The sequence below is a fragment of the Delphinapterus leucas genome, chromosome 7 (genome assembly GCF_059928025.1).
Source record: "Delphinapterus leucas isolate spDelLeu-1000000601 "Yukka" chromosome 7, BTC_Dleu_Yukka2, whole genome shotgun sequence".
In the NCBI taxonomy this organism is placed as follows: domain Eukaryota; kingdom Metazoa; phylum Chordata; class Mammalia; order Artiodactyla; family Monodontidae; genus Delphinapterus; species Delphinapterus leucas.
The window spans coordinates 46,487,880-46,502,633 of NC_143135.1; the positions used below are offsets into that span (position 1 = coordinate 46,487,880).

General features: G+C 44.0%; 2 protein-coding genes and 2 non-coding genes across 6 annotated transcripts in view; 1 reads left to right on the top strand and 3 right to left on the bottom strand.

The window, feature by feature from the left end:
- Positions 1 to 3,213: 3,213 nt before the first annotated feature.
- RPL27A (ribosomal protein L27a) lies at positions 3,214 to 6,338 on the bottom strand. Its single transcript, XM_022563169.3, has 5 exons — positions 6,122 to 6,338; positions 5,656 to 5,719; positions 5,145 to 5,220; positions 4,305 to 4,479; positions 3,214 to 3,383 (listed from the first exon to the last, which is right to left on the bottom strand). Exons 1-5 carry the CDS (start codon positions 6,122 to 6,124, stop codon positions 3,255 to 3,257), a joined length of 447 nt encoding a protein of 148 aa, XP_022418877.1. The 5' UTR covers positions 6,125 to 6,338; the 3' UTR covers positions 3,214 to 3,254.
- LOC115803285 (small nucleolar RNA SNORA3/SNORA45 family) lies at positions 3,492 to 3,620 on the bottom strand. Its single transcript, XR_004023971.1, has one exon. It is a non-coding gene; the product is annotated as a small nucleolar RNA SNORA3/SNORA45 family (small nucleolar RNA).
- LOC115803286 (small nucleolar RNA SNORA3/SNORA45 family) lies at positions 4,848 to 4,977 on the bottom strand. Its single transcript, XR_004023972.1, has one exon. It is a non-coding gene; the product is annotated as a small nucleolar RNA SNORA3/SNORA45 family (small nucleolar RNA).
- Positions 5,714 to 14,754, top strand: part of TRIM66 (tripartite motif containing 66) — a 56,212-nt gene continuing 47,171 nt past the window's right edge. Inside the window, exons 1-2 of one of the 3 annotated variants that reach the window (XM_022563154.3) lie at positions 5,714 to 6,628; positions 8,802 to 8,940. The gene's annotated coding sequence lies outside the window, so the exon portion shown is untranslated. Of the gene's footprint in view, positions 8,941 to 14,754 lie in introns of all 3 variants that reach the window. The other 2 variants (XM_089915187.1, XM_089915188.1) reach the window with 2 other exon arrangements.

Genomic DNA, 14,754 nt, shown 5'->3' on the forward strand with positions numbered 1-14,754 from the left:
CCCAAAGTACCTCGAACACTCATTATCTTTTAACGGCAACGTAATCTGAGAGATATGGAAATTCCCATCTTGAAAGTGCATCAAAAGGCCACAGCTTCTCTTCTTCCGCGCAGCCAAAGCGGAAATTGAGTGCGGCGAGGCTGGCGACGTAGGCTGTGCGCCCACCACGCCGCACTTGGACACTGGCCGGGTTAAACCTCCCGCCTCGTCCGCGCGCCACGGGCCGGCCCCGCCCCCTGCCGGAAATGGCGGATCGGCGCCTATCATGCTTCCGGCCCTGGGGTGGGACAGAGATCAAAGTGACGCCGGAACCAGAACCTCACACCCTTGGGAAGTGGCTCAGCGGCAAGGGAGAGGAGAGCGGCTGTGCGGTGCGGACGGTTTGAGTGCGACAAGGACGTCGGGCGGTAGGGACCAACGAGAGCGGCTGCTAGGGCGCCAGCCTCCACAGGGCTCCAGCCGCTGGCATCCCGGTAACCTCCCACCCCGCAGCGCAGGTACGCGAGCGCTGCGAGCGCTGCCTGCCTCCGGCCGGTGGTGCACGCCTTTGGCTGCTTTTCATCCCGGGTTGGCTGCTACTGGGCTAGTTAGCCATCGCATAGTCATATTTATTTGAATTGAAAAGTTAAAATCCTATTTAGCTGGTTTTGACAATGAGGGCTTTTGCAAATTATGTGGCGGACATTTTCCATAAATTGGAAGTCACAGTGGCAGCTCCGAGGTTTGAATAACAATGTATTTAAAGCACATACATTAATTATTAGGCTAGAAATATACTTAGCAATTCAAGCTGATAGAAAATTTAGCCGTTAACCTTTGTTAGGGGGCACCTGTTAAGTTACGGGGCACCTGCTCCCCCTACATGGGAGAATCTCATCAACACCGTGCACTTGCCATCGGCCACTGAAGAGGCAGTGGCAGTATGGGTCTCTGTGCCTACCGGACAGGCTAATCAAAGCTCGACAGTCTAATGCATCAACTTTTCCTATGCATCGGCTATATTTGGTATCTCAGCATTGGCACGTTTCACTCTCAGATATAAAACCAAAGCGTAAGGTTTGCCTTCGGTCCTATGAAAGATAAGCACTTGCTCTAGGTCCGTGTCCTCCATTATCTTGCACATGTTTGGCTTTTCACCAGTAACCCAGCTTCCTTTGGCAACAGTATTACCTGGGAGTAATCAGAACATCTGCCCAGTTATCACCTGTAGATAATGGTGAGTGAGCAAGCCAGAACATGGCAGCTCACACAGATCAGCAGCTATACTCCTGAGGCATCCTCCCTATTCAGAATGGCTGTACTAGTGACTTTCATATTTAGCATGCATGTCCAACAGCAGCACCTCCATATAGGATTGGGATGAGCATTATCCCATCCAGTTTCAGGATAGTTATACTGCAAGGTTCTAGCAATGAAACCTTGGAAGAAGCTAGCCATAAAGGGACTACTGACCACCTATCCTCCCCCTAAACCATATTTTGCTGCCAGCCCCACCCCAATTCAGTCACCAAGTCCTGTCTGTCCCTTATGTCTTCTGAATCCTGTCTTCCATCCTCATGGTCCCCCCTCCAGCCTTCCACTGTAGCCTTGTGCCCTTAAACTACAGCCGGGCCAGAATAACTGTTCACTCCATGCTCATCTCCCATATAACACCTCCCAACTTGCCTAACCTTTCCAAACTGGGTTTCCTAAATGCACGTTTGCTCTTTCCTGTGTTTAGACCACTTTCCCGTTAACTGAATCACACCAAGGTTAACTGACTTGTCTGCTCAGGTAATAATGGTTCACTTACATGCTGGTTACTAAGAGCGAAACACAAAAATTTAGTAAATGCTTTCCATCTTACTTAATCCACACAATCCTCAAGTAGGTGCGTTTACCTAAATTTAAAGACGAGAAAGCTGGACTAAGCCTCAGTCGCACAGCTATTCGGGTTAGAGATAAATTTCAAATCCGGCCTGGATCTCAAGACACTGTATTTACACATTCCTGTACCTTCAGTGTCTAGAAGGCTTCGAAGCTTCCCTATTAGAAGTCCTCCAAAAGACATTAAGGGAAACCCGATTTTGACCTTTCTCCACCAGTACCAACAGAAGATGTAAATGATCCAGTTATTAGCTTATCCAACTGAGTGCCTTCCTGACACCTTTAACTCTCCATTATACAAATCAATTACATTTCCTCCCGTCTTTCCTTACATTTGACCATCCCCAATATCTTCTGAAGGCTGTCATGACAAATTAGTCTCACAGAAAGTCATAGTTCCCAGCCCATTTATGATCCCACAACACAATACAGAAACCACCCTCTACCAAACTAAACATGTAAGTAGAGTTTTAGGAGGCTTAAGTAAGTGCCATCTTAACCATTCTTTGGTCAGGGTTCTAGACTGCAAGTTCTATTATGGGTCAAAAAACTTTCAAAATCTTGGAAAACTATACCAAATTATAATTTACCAGGATCTAAGAGGGTCCTATCTGCACACAAGCATTGCTCATCTTCTTGGTTTTGCAGGAGGTAACAAACCCTAGGAAACCTGATTCTGGTTTCTGGCCTTTAGCATTCCCCAAATTTCTCTATTAGATACATTTCACGCTGCAAGGAAAATCATTAGCATTTCATGACGTTATTTCTTTGAACATTAAGACTCCTATGCACAAGGACCCATAAATCCTGACAACTGCTTTCTAGAATCCAAACCACTCTGATGTGTAAAAGCCCTGGTGTGTTTAAAATTCAGACTGTTGGGCCCCATTCCAACATTTTGATTATGACCAGAATGGTTTGGTCTGAGATGAGGAAGCCAGGTGGAAGAACCTTAAACTGACGAAGTAAGTTCCAAAGAACCACTTCTATCCTACCACTGACCCATCTTTCCAACATGACTCATCAAAATCTTGTAAAGATCATGAGTTTTCCCCCCTTGACATGGAACAATTAAGGGCACATTGTCCCACTCATTTATAAATTCAGAGCATACAATGCCAATAGGCCTTTCAATGGTATGATGGCACCAACAGGTATCATTCTCACTTTGTAAGTGAGAAGCCTCAAATTAGGTAACCAGCCAAGGCCTTATTCTAAGTGTTGGTGCCATCTCTTCCATACTTTGAGGGGAGCTGGTGGAAGAGCCCAGGTCCTCACACCCTTACTCCTAGAACCTGTTAGGTAGGGAGGTAGAAGTGCCAAAGAGCCCTCACTCAGACCAGAAGAGAAAAGCACTTATCATTTAATGAATCTCCCACCACGTGGCTTCAAGCTACCAGGACACAAGCCCCACCGACACCCTTAATCTTCTCCTCAGCTCTTCTGCTGAAGAATTTGGCTTTCACGATGACAGGCTGCTTTGGGAGCTTTCCCTTCCCCAGAACTTTGTAGTAACCCTAGAAGAACAGAGAAAAGTGTTTATAATGCACCGTGGCAGTCACCAACTCTGTGATGGGTACGAAGAAAAATGCCTACCAATCCACTCCATCTAGGGGCCAGGGAGAGCATGTTTCTGATCTGGGCACTCCCGGGGGCACTGACTGCCCTCGCCAGTGAATCAAGACCAGCAGATTCTCTCCGAGGACTCTAGCACACCAGGACAAGAGCTGTCAGGATGTGACTCTAGTCTCGGGCAGAGCTCAAACGCTTTCTCCTATTCAATTACGACTTGATAAGCAAAAAAGGAAAAGCACATTTCCAGCAATGCTCCAAGTCATGGTCATCAGAATTGCTCAAAGAAGAGGCTGAGAAAGGGAATTTTAAAACTTTACTGAAAGGCCCCTCAGGATTCCCACCACCTCCATACCCACAGTGGGTAAGACTGACACAAGGACCAGAACTCCTAATGATATACAAAAATACTTTTTTTTGGGGGGGGGAGCGGGGGTTCTCTTCAGATAATGTTGGGCCTTAAATAACAATTGAACATATTAGGATTTTATTCTGTAAGAAACATAAAGGGTCAAGGGCTGTGCCTCATGCAGTCTTGTGTAAAACAGACCAGAGCCAGCTGACCTAAATTACTACCAATAGTTCAGGTGAGAAACCCGTACAAATCAGGGCACTGACACTAGGAATAAGATAACCGATCGGAAAACGTTCAAGTGAAAAATGAAGTAAATGAACGAGGGAGTGGAAGAACTACTCTTCAAATGTTTTGCATGAATCACAATTGAACAAGAGTTCAATTTTGATCAGTAAGTACCCGTGGAAATGCTACGGAAAGTGGAACTGTCTAGTAGGTATCTGGGTATAGACTTTAGGTGCAAGTATATTATCCAGAATTTTGAAAGGCAAAAAATATTCAATTCACTCACCGATCGCACCACATCAATGATAGGAGCAGCTCCAGTCTTGTTCTTGGCAGCATTTACCCGTGTCTGCTCACTGACCAAGGTCCACAATTTATCAAGGTTGACAGTTGGGCAGAAGCTCTGGTTCCTCTTTAAGTGGTAATGCCTCATACCAACTTTCCCAAAGTATCCTGGGTGACTGGGAAAAGAAGGCAACCATTTCCATTACCTCACTCCAACTAAAAAGCTATGTTTACCATCTCCACCCCATTACAGTGTAAGTTGTGCACTCATGCAGAAGAGTGACAAAGCAGGTACTCCACTTCTTGAATAAAACAAATCTTTAAAAAGCCACCAAAGACTATCAGGTGGAAAAGACTAGCCTTATTTCACGGAACCAGAGTAAGTCACTGAGAAAGTCAGAGGCAGTGCCAAGACTAGGATTCAGGTCACTTGACAGCTTCCCCACACTCCTATAACACAGGTCTCCTAAACAAATAGTTAAAACACAACCCCGCTAATTTGTGGGCGTTAAACGGATCTAACAGTTGTGTAAGTCAATCTGATGCATGTCACAAACCCGGTGACTGACTATGCCACGAGGGCCACAGCCAGTGAATAAGGTCAGCAGTTTCTCTTCGAGGACTCTAGCACACTAAGGCAATAGCCGATACCCAAGCGTGACTCTAGCCTCGGTGACAAGTTCTCAGTTCACATCAAATATTAACTTGACGAAACCCAGCCACAGGCAAGGTTTCTGAGTGGTAAGAGCCTTGCTTCCCGTTGAAGATGTTCTTAACTACCCTCTACCCCTAAATCCAAAGCTGTCAGTGTCAGTAAAGGCAGAGTCCGAAAAACACTCACTATTTGTCGAAGTTGATCCTGTGGTGATGCATGCCACCAGCATTACCGCGGCCTCCCGGGTGCTTCCGGTGTTTGCCTGCAGAAACACAAAGCTACATGGCTAAAATAGCCTTCTCCAACCCCTCGATATTACTTCTCGCAAAAGCACTTCCCCATACCTCTGTGCCTTTGCTTAATACCCCTCTTCCAGCAATGCTGTTCCTTCAAGACTCTGGGATAATCATCACTTTGCAGTGTTCCACCTCACAACACTAACACAGTACTCCATACCTTCAACCAATTCAATACTGGACCCCGCTCAATTTCCAACCCCCCAACTGACGTGAAATTCTCTAAAACTGGAGTACTAGAGAATTCTCAAAGATAAAGCCAACAGCTAATGATCAAATTCAATCCGACTCGACCGCCAAGAGCTCTAACTAACCCACTTCTCTAAGTTACCTACTTCCTGACAAGCTAGCACCATGCAGAGATAGCCCAAGGCCGACCAGGATGTGGAGACAGTACTTACCGATGCGGCCGTGGCCGTGGCTCACATGCCCCCTAAGTTTCCGGGTCTTCCTTAGTCTGGATGGCTGTGTGGGAAAAGGTGCTTGGTGATAAGGCCTAAGGGAAGAGGGGCAGGGGGCGAAGCTTGCCAGTCTGTGAGAGGCCTATAGGCCTGGGGGTCAAGGATCTGCTTTGTTGCACCTTCAGCAAAGTCGAGGTTACGGCTTGGCCCGGGGCCGTGCGGCCTCATCAGGGAGGCGCCCGGGAACCCCGGACCGCGTGTCTCGAGAAACCGAACCGCAGGATGAACACGCGGCCCCAGGCTCCCCGCCCCGCCCCGGACCCACGCCGGCTACCCCGCCCTGCGGCTGGCCATGAGCGGCCTGGAGGACCGGGCCAAGCTCGGGAGTACGTGGCTGGGGTGCAAGGTGAGTAAAGATCGCGGCCTAGGCCAGCAACTATGCGGACGTATCAGAAAAATCACCTACCATGTCAGCGACCGAGACGAAAAAGGAAGGGCCCTGCAAAGTCTCGCGAGCTATCGAGGTCGGGGGCGGAGCCAAGGCCTCACTTCCGGTCCGGAGGCCGGGCCGCGGGCGGAGCTTTTTTGGCGTCGCGGGTCTTGAGCTGCTGCGGGTTTTTGCTGTTTCCACTTCCTGTGGGGTGAACTCTCCGTCATAGAGTTGTTCCGGAGGCTGCGGGGGCCGAGCGCCTTCTCCGTGCTGTCACGCGTGCGCTCGGCCTCAGAGGCGGAGCGCTGGCGCGGAAGGCGGGGCTTGGGACGCTGTAGTGCACGCAGCTGGGGTCCAGGTGGGCCGGGCGCTTTTCCCAGGGACACGGCCCAGGAACCTGCTGGGCACACTGTATTTCTCTGCTGCTCACCAACCGCCCCATCCTGAGCAGCCCCATGCGTCTCGCTGTGTTTTTGGTGGTCGGCTCGGCTCGGGCGGTAGCGGTTGCTTGCTTGTCCCCTGGCCGCAGTGAGAAACCGCAAGGTCCTGTTTGACCCTGTGTGCCCACCCGATGTCTCTTCCTGCTCCCTTTATTCCTGCTCCCTTTAAAGTCTTTCTAGATGCCTCTACCACCCTCCGGGACCTTCTCGCCCACACTACTGAGTGGGCTCAAGGTCTTCCTTTCTCCTTTGCCCTTGTGCTATCGTCCCGGTCGTCCTCAGTTGGAACAACCTGAGTTCAGGGACCTCTACGCCTGGTCGCTTTAGGGTTCTTTATTCTCCAGACTCTGTAAATCTTCTACCCGCCACATTTTAATTTTCACTGCAACCTACTTGGCATGCCCGTGACCCCCTCCTCTCCTGGACCAGAGAACCCCTGCTCAATCTGGACCCTATGCAAGGGTCTCCTCTTGTAATACTTCCTCTGACCCATTCAGCCATAGTTGCTCACCTCCCCCCACTGTGCCACCTCAAAATCTAGTACAGAGCTCTTATGTAATTGTTGATCCACATTTGTCTTTCCTACTAGACAAAATTTCTTAAAGACTGGAGGATTATTTTCTTTTATCCATGGACTCCTAGCTCCTGGCATGTAGTACATGTTCAACAAATGATCGTTAAGTGAATGAATGCACCTACCCTCACCTCCCTTTCTAAACTAAAGTGCAAGAGACATCCTTTCCGCCTTAAATCTCAGCCAATGTTCAAGATCACATTCCCTCAGTCACTCAGTGTGTGTTTGGGTGTATTTTCTGTGCCTTGTTCCCTTCAGCTAAAATACATTTTAGCTAAAATATCCTAAATTCTCCCTTTTCTATTTATTATCCTTGCTCTTTCCTTTTCAGCCAAGCTCCCCAAAAGAATAGTCAACAAATCCTGTCCATTTGCTAGTTTCCCATTCATTGTTTAATCCACTGCAGTCTAGCTCTCAGCCCCATTATTTCAATGAAATTGCTCTTATGGAGGTCATCAATTAACCAAACACTGAACTGAATGTACTCTTCCTCATACCACTTATTCTTTGTTGTACTTTACCCATTTGACTTCTTTTTCTAACTAATCTCTTGCCTTCCTCCTATCTTTCTGGCTACTTCTCTGTCTTCCTTTTAGGTTCTTCTATATTTGTCCACCATTTAAGTATTGGTGTCTTCAGCCTTCTGTCCTTGCCTCTCTTAACTTTTCATAGTACACAGTGTTCTTGGGTGAACTCATCTTGGGTGGCTTCAATTCACATCTCTGTTGCTGAGCTCCAGACTCATATATTCACTTAATTTCTGGTTAGTATCCCTTGGACATTCTAAGACATCCTAGATAGACATATCCAAATACTTTGATCTTCCTGGTTCTCTGGTGTCTTCTTTATTCTGTAGCTTGGTGAGCAGCCTCGTCCACCCAGATAGTGATGTCAGGGAGACTTGAAAATTGTCCCCAAGCATTCTTTTCCTCTAATACGCTGTCACCGTTGTCTTTTTTTCTATACCTGTCTCTCAAATCTGCTTTCTCCTTTTTAGCCCTCGTGCCATGGCCTTCATTAAGGCCCTCATCTTCTGTCTTATCTGGAGTTCGGCACCCTCCTGTGATCACCCTGCCTGTATTCTAACCCTCCTCCAATCCGCCCATCCTTCACACCTCTATCAGTTTGATCTTCCTAAAACATGACTCTCATCCTTTCAGTTACTTGATCAAAAAGTGTGATAGCTCCCTATTACCAGCAGAATACAGCCCACTTGCCTTTCCAAACTAACCTCGGCTTCTTCCCTGCACAAGCTTTCTACTGCAGCCAAACTTGGTACATCCCTTCTACCTTTTTTCCTGTGCTAGTGCCATTTCTCATGCCTGGAGTACTCATCTTCTTTCTGACCAGATGTCCTGAAGCTTCCTCAACCTTTAAGCCCTACCTTACATTCTGCTCTTCCCAGAACACTCCAGCCCACAGTGAGAATAACCAAATACACCCTGCAGTTTACAAAATGTGTCTGCCTGAGAGGTCAACTCTACTAGTCCAATTTTATGAATGAGAGAGTTGAGGCACAGAAGGTTGACTGACTTGCCAGAGGCTATAGAGCTGCTAAGATATAGAGCCTGGGCCTAGCCTTTAGTCTTTTTTCTCCAAATCTCCTGCTTTTACCTTAGCATCTCCTCCCTCTCTGACCTCACAGCATTATGGGCTTCATCACTCTTTCAGTCCTTAATCACATACTGTCTGTTACCAGCAGAAAGAGAGGCCTTGAGAGTTGGCGGCAAGGCCTAAGAAGAGATCGTCCTCTATTTGACATCAAAACTGGCCAGTAAGTGCACAAGTGATGAGCTGAGCTACCTAGAAACTACCCTTGGGAAGATGGTCTGTGAATGGAGGTAAGCTGGGCAGAGTTTTGGGAATGAAAGGTTACCTTCAGGTGTCTAGTAAATAGGGACTGAAGTAAGGACCAAGACTGCCCAGGGCATGGAGGTAGAGTCTGGTTGATGGGACACTGCTTCTGGATAGTTTTGTCAGGTTCCTTGGTTACAGAGGGGCTGCATCCTATCCTTCAGGACATCCTTCTGAATGGAAGGCCTCCCTGAGCAGACTAGTACTCTGTGTTGGGTTCTGTGCTCACCTAACATTCTCCTCATTGGTGGTTTGATCTCCAGGGTAGGGGGAGTGCCCTGGACAGTTGTCTGGTTTTGGTTTTCTAGCCAGCTCCCTCTTCTTCCCAAGGAAATCATGTAGCTTTAACATAAGGCTCCTGTGGGATTTGTCATTGTGGGTCGGCCAGCTCTGAGAGAGCAAACAAAGCTGAATTCTGTATATACAAAGTTAAATAGCAGCCAGACATGAGGCACTAGGTGACTGTCCCTCCTCACCAGGCACACGGGGCATGATGGTGGACATGACCCATAAGAGGCCTCTTTCTCTGTGGCATCTCTTCTGAAGTAAAACATGGCCTTATGACATCTCAGACATCTGGGCTCCCCCAGAGGGTCAGGGCCTCAGAAAATGCCTGTGAAATGAGCAGAAGGGAGAGGATGCCAGGCAGCAGCCTGGTGAGGCAGGTATATGCAGTGCTGACCTTTTTGCTCCCTCAGCCCTCTCTCCAGGTGGCCTTGTAAACATACTGCCACCCTGAAGAGGGCCCTGTGGTCCCTCTCTCTTCCTCTCCTCTCTGGGTGCCTGATTTCATCAGCAGTCCTTCAGACAGCAACAACAGCATGGGTGCATCCAGCCTTGTTTTCTTGCTCTCCACCTTTAGACTTGGACATTTGGAAATATTATGTTGCTTTCCTTTTTCAAGTAGAAGATTGTTAATTTAAGATGGGAAGAGTCAGGATGTCGTTTCTAAGTGAGAATTTGAGAAAAACTCAGAAATCCAAATTTACTTCAGAAAGAATTTTAAAACTTATATGTAATAGAAAAGACAGTAAAACATGAAAGAAAATTTTGAAAAAAAAAAGCGTAAACATCTCAAATTATAATACCTTACAGTGCTGTTTTCATGTCTGACTATTACCTTTCAGTTTTTATTTACATCTGGACATAGCTGTCTGCAAAGCTGATGATCATAGTATGCGAATCCTTTTGTCTTCTGCTTCTCGTTTAATACTATTACATTTTTTCTGTATCACTACCCAGCATCCATGATTATTATTTTTAACAGCTGAAGAGTAATTTATCTTCAGCACATACTATAATTTACTAAGCCATTTTCTCATGTATTTTGTTTTCTTGTTCTCATTGTGTTTTTTGCTATTGGAGAAAATGATGCAGTGAACATTTGTGTATATGTGGCTTTTTTCTTCTTCTGTTGAATAACTTGTCTAGGATAAATTCCCAGGAGCGAGATTGCTGTATTATAGGATATAAACATTTTTATGATTCATTTTATGTTGCTATATGTGTGTATATATATATATATATATATATATATATTTTTTTTTTTTTTTCCAAATGGATTGTACCTGTACGAATTTATGCACCAGCAGCATGTATAGTTTCCAATTTAAACTACACCAGGTTCAGGGTTTTTGTTTGTTTTGTTTTGTTTTTGCTTTTATCAGTAGTTTTTGATATACGGCAGTATGGCATTTAGGGGAAAATTCATAGGACCACACAAGGTTTTCTTCATTACAAAGTAAAAATAAATATAACTCGAGGACTAAGAGTCCTTCCTTTCTGTGCTGGATAGATTTTCAAAAGTCTCATTATACTACGTGGCAAATGCTTTCCTAACAGCTTTCTTGGAAGCTAGGATGGAAAACCCCGCTGCCATTAAACTCAGAATAGCAGAATGTGAAGGGAGGAATGCCAGCATCTTTGAGGGCAGTTCATCCAATAGCACAACAAATTCAACTGCTCCTCGGTTTTAATTTAATTTTAGATGATAAGATTCATGGAAAGAACACAAAAATTTTGGTTCATTTCCTACCTCTGTTTTCACTAGCTGAATGATTTTGAACAAGTAGCATATTCTCTTTGAGTCTTAGTTCTCTTGTCTGTATAGTGAAAAAATACTGAGATTCATTTGTTCATTTTAGAAATATTTATTGAGTGTGTGCTATGTTCAGGCACTATATATAGGTGCCAGGCAAAGAGGGGAGGGTACCATGGTGAGCAAGAAAGACAAAGTCCTGCCCTAGGACTGTGTCTAAAACAAACAGTGAACAAGTAAACAAACAAATAAATAATATATCACATTCAACACAGTCTCGCATTAGAGTAGGTGCTCTCTCATTACTTGGTGTTTCTCCCTCCCATTTTTTCCTGTAAAATGTATACTATTTTGATGATAATTTGTTCTGTACTACCCATGCAAACAATCTTTGAAATTCTAACTCCCAATGTGGCATGCAATGACCTGCTCTGTTATTCCTTGGCAAGGTTACAGAAACCCAGTTAATATCTCCTTTCTCTCACATCTGGGTGTGGGATATTAAAGGAGGTGGTTTGTAAACAAGGTAATACAGGTGTGGTTTCCTGTGCGTCCTTCCAGTCTTTCACCTGATGTTTCATTTAGTTCAGGTCTCTTCATGACTTAAAGCAGAGCTGATTGCTGGTATATTTTGTTTGACTCACGCTGTTTTCTTATGTTTTTTTAAAATTTAATTGGTTGCCAACGTTTAAAAATTTAAATAAAAATCCGGATTTCTGGTGTTTTGAAAAAACTAAGATTTGGCAACACTGAACCCACAGTCTTTATATGGCTGGCCCCTGAAGGCATTTGAATTGGCTACTCCTGGCTTAAGTACATTCTGCCAAACTATCCCCTTCGCTTTCCCAGGTCAGGGGAGATAGATAGGAAGGAGAGGGAAGAGGTAAGTTATGGTGAGAAGGAGGAAGGGGATAAAAAAGAGATCATTTGACCTTCCGCCCTTCTCCTTAAGTCAGAGACCCATTGCTGTGCCTTTAATTTAACCTTTACCCTCATAGAGTTAATTCAATTGCTCTTCTAAGACAGAAATGAAATACTTATTTCTTTATATTCTTACCCTGGGTAGTGCCCACTGGTTTGGAAAGCTATGCCATGCCCCCAAATGCCCAGAATTGTTTTTCAGAGTCTAGTGCAGCAGTTCTCAAAGTGTGGTCTAAAGGCCCATCAGGGGTCCCTGAGACCCTTTCAGGGGTTCCACAAGGTCAAACAATTTTCATAGTAATACTAAGATGTTATTTGCCCTTTTCACTGGGTTGACATTTGCACTGATGGTGCCAAAGCCAAAGCCAAAGATGAGTCAGTGTGTTCTTCACTGCCAGGCATTTGCTTGTAAAGAAAAGAAAAGAAAAAGAAAAGAGCCAGTTTCACTGAAGAATGTCCATTTTTATTAAATTTCAATTCTTGAATACAAGTCTTTTTAATATTCTATGTGAAGAAATTAGAAGTATGCAAAAAGCACCTCTGCTACTTAGTGAGGAACTAAGTAGGAACTTAAGTGAGGAACTGCACTTGTGCTACTATTTGAGTTGCACGCTGCACTAGCCTTATTATTATTATTATATTATTATTATTATTATTGTAGAACAATAGTTTTTATTTGAAAGAACAGCTGACAGACAAACTGATTATTCAGGCTTGAGAATTTGGCAGATATTTTCTCAAAGAATGAAGTGAGCCTGTCACTTCAAGGAAGAAAACTGACAGTATTTGTTGCCAATGATAAAATTTGAGTTTGCAAGCAAAAATTAGAATTCGGGTAAAGTTATAGCTGCCTCCATGAGTTTGACAACTTCATAATAGTTACAGAATTTTCTGATGCAATTAGAGGTGATATTAAAGAGTGTGATTTTTTTCTATAATGAAACATGTCAATATTTGGAGCATCTGTGTAAATCATTGAACCAATATTTTCCAAATCGCCAATGCTTGGTGTTATAAAAATTATGCCTGAGTAAAAGAGCAGTTCAAAGTGTAAGACAGACCAGTGGATGTTAATATAACAGAGTAAGAAAAGTTCATTGATGTAGTTTCAGATTCCACATTACAACTAACCTTTAAGAAACTACCGCTTGTTAAATTTTGCAGTAGTATCAAAGAATATCCACAATTATCTGATAAGGCTACTAAAATACTCCTATCTTGTCCAACTGTATAGCTGTGTGAGGCTGGATTTTCTTCATATACTGTAAACAAAACAACATGTAACTGCAGAAGCAGGTATGGAAAGCCAGCTTCTATTAAGTCTTCTGTTAAGCCAGACATTAATGCAATTTGCAAAAAGGGAAAAACAATGTCACTCTTCTCACTAAATTTATTTGAAAGTAGTTAATTTTTCCTGAAAAGTATGTTATTCATGTTGACTTGTAATAGGTTTATTGTTTTTTAATGAATTAATATTTTAAAATTATCTCAGTTTTGCTTTATAATACGGTAAATGGCAGTAGCTATAACCACATAAACAAAATCTCTTTGGGGTGCTCAATAATTAAAATATGTAAAGCAGTTCTAAGACTAAAAGGTCTGGTATTCTCAAAGTCTAATGAAATAAACTCTACCACATTTAAACCTTCTAAGAGAGATTGCCCTCACCTCACCTACTATGGCTGCTGTCTGGGGAATAACTGCCCTTAGAGCCTCAGAATGAACTAGAGGGGAGAGCCCCCACCTTGCTTTATTTAGTGGCATCTTGCTGGGCCCCCAAGAAGCCTGGTCTCCCCCAAGCCCGTCGTCCTTTGTCCTTGATGGGCTTGGCTCTGAAAGACTGTGGATTGAAGTGAAAGTTCTCTCAAATTTGCATAATTACAGAACTCTGGATTTGAATTAAATGATCTTTGGTTTTTTTCTTAAATAAGTACAAATATAAAGCTAGGTGCACTCTTTCTGCTCTTATACAATTACAAAACCTAATACAGGTTATAAATTATAAGAAACCAAAACAATCAAATCGACAATGTTAGCTTCATTCACAGATGATGTGCTGCTAAAGGAAGCTGTCACGACAGGTTAAGTGTGGCGCACCCTGATGTGGCTAAGTTTAGCAAACTTGTGCCCCAGTGATGGTGCCCCACTTTCCCTCCCACCTTTGTCTATTCCAGGTACCGTGAAACATTCATCATTGCGTGCCATAATCTCATTTTAGCTTCATGTGGCAGGAGGGCATCATTTACATATTGTCTGCTCCTTTCTCTTCTCATTAGCCTGAGACAAAGTAATACTGCTTGGTAAGAACTAGATCCTAACTCTTAACACTGCCTCTAAAATCTCATCATGATGAATATATAGATGATCCAGAATATTTATACTTTAAAAAACTCATCAGAATGAAACACTAATTTAAAAATGTTGGTGGAGAGAGCTCCTGAGGACATGTGTGTGGACCTCAGCTTGAGAAACATTTCAGTTAAGAGTATGGAGTCTGAAATCAGAATGACCTGGATTTGAATTTGAATTTGAATTCTGCTGTTTACTGCCTGTCTTTGTGCAATTACCCAACCTCTCTGAACCTCAGTTTCCTCATCCTGTCTCTGATGGTTTTATTTAATTTTTAAAAATATCATAGTCCCTATCTCCAAGGGTAATTGTGAGGATGGAGATAAAGTATATAAAGCACCTGGTATAAACTTGGCATTTAATACATTTCCTTCTCTTTTCCAAAATGAACTCTTGGATCCAGCTTGTCCACTAATAAAGAGAGGCACAGGTAGATCTGGGACACTTGAAGGCAAACAAACCCTGTAATAAACACACAACCTGGCAGACCCCT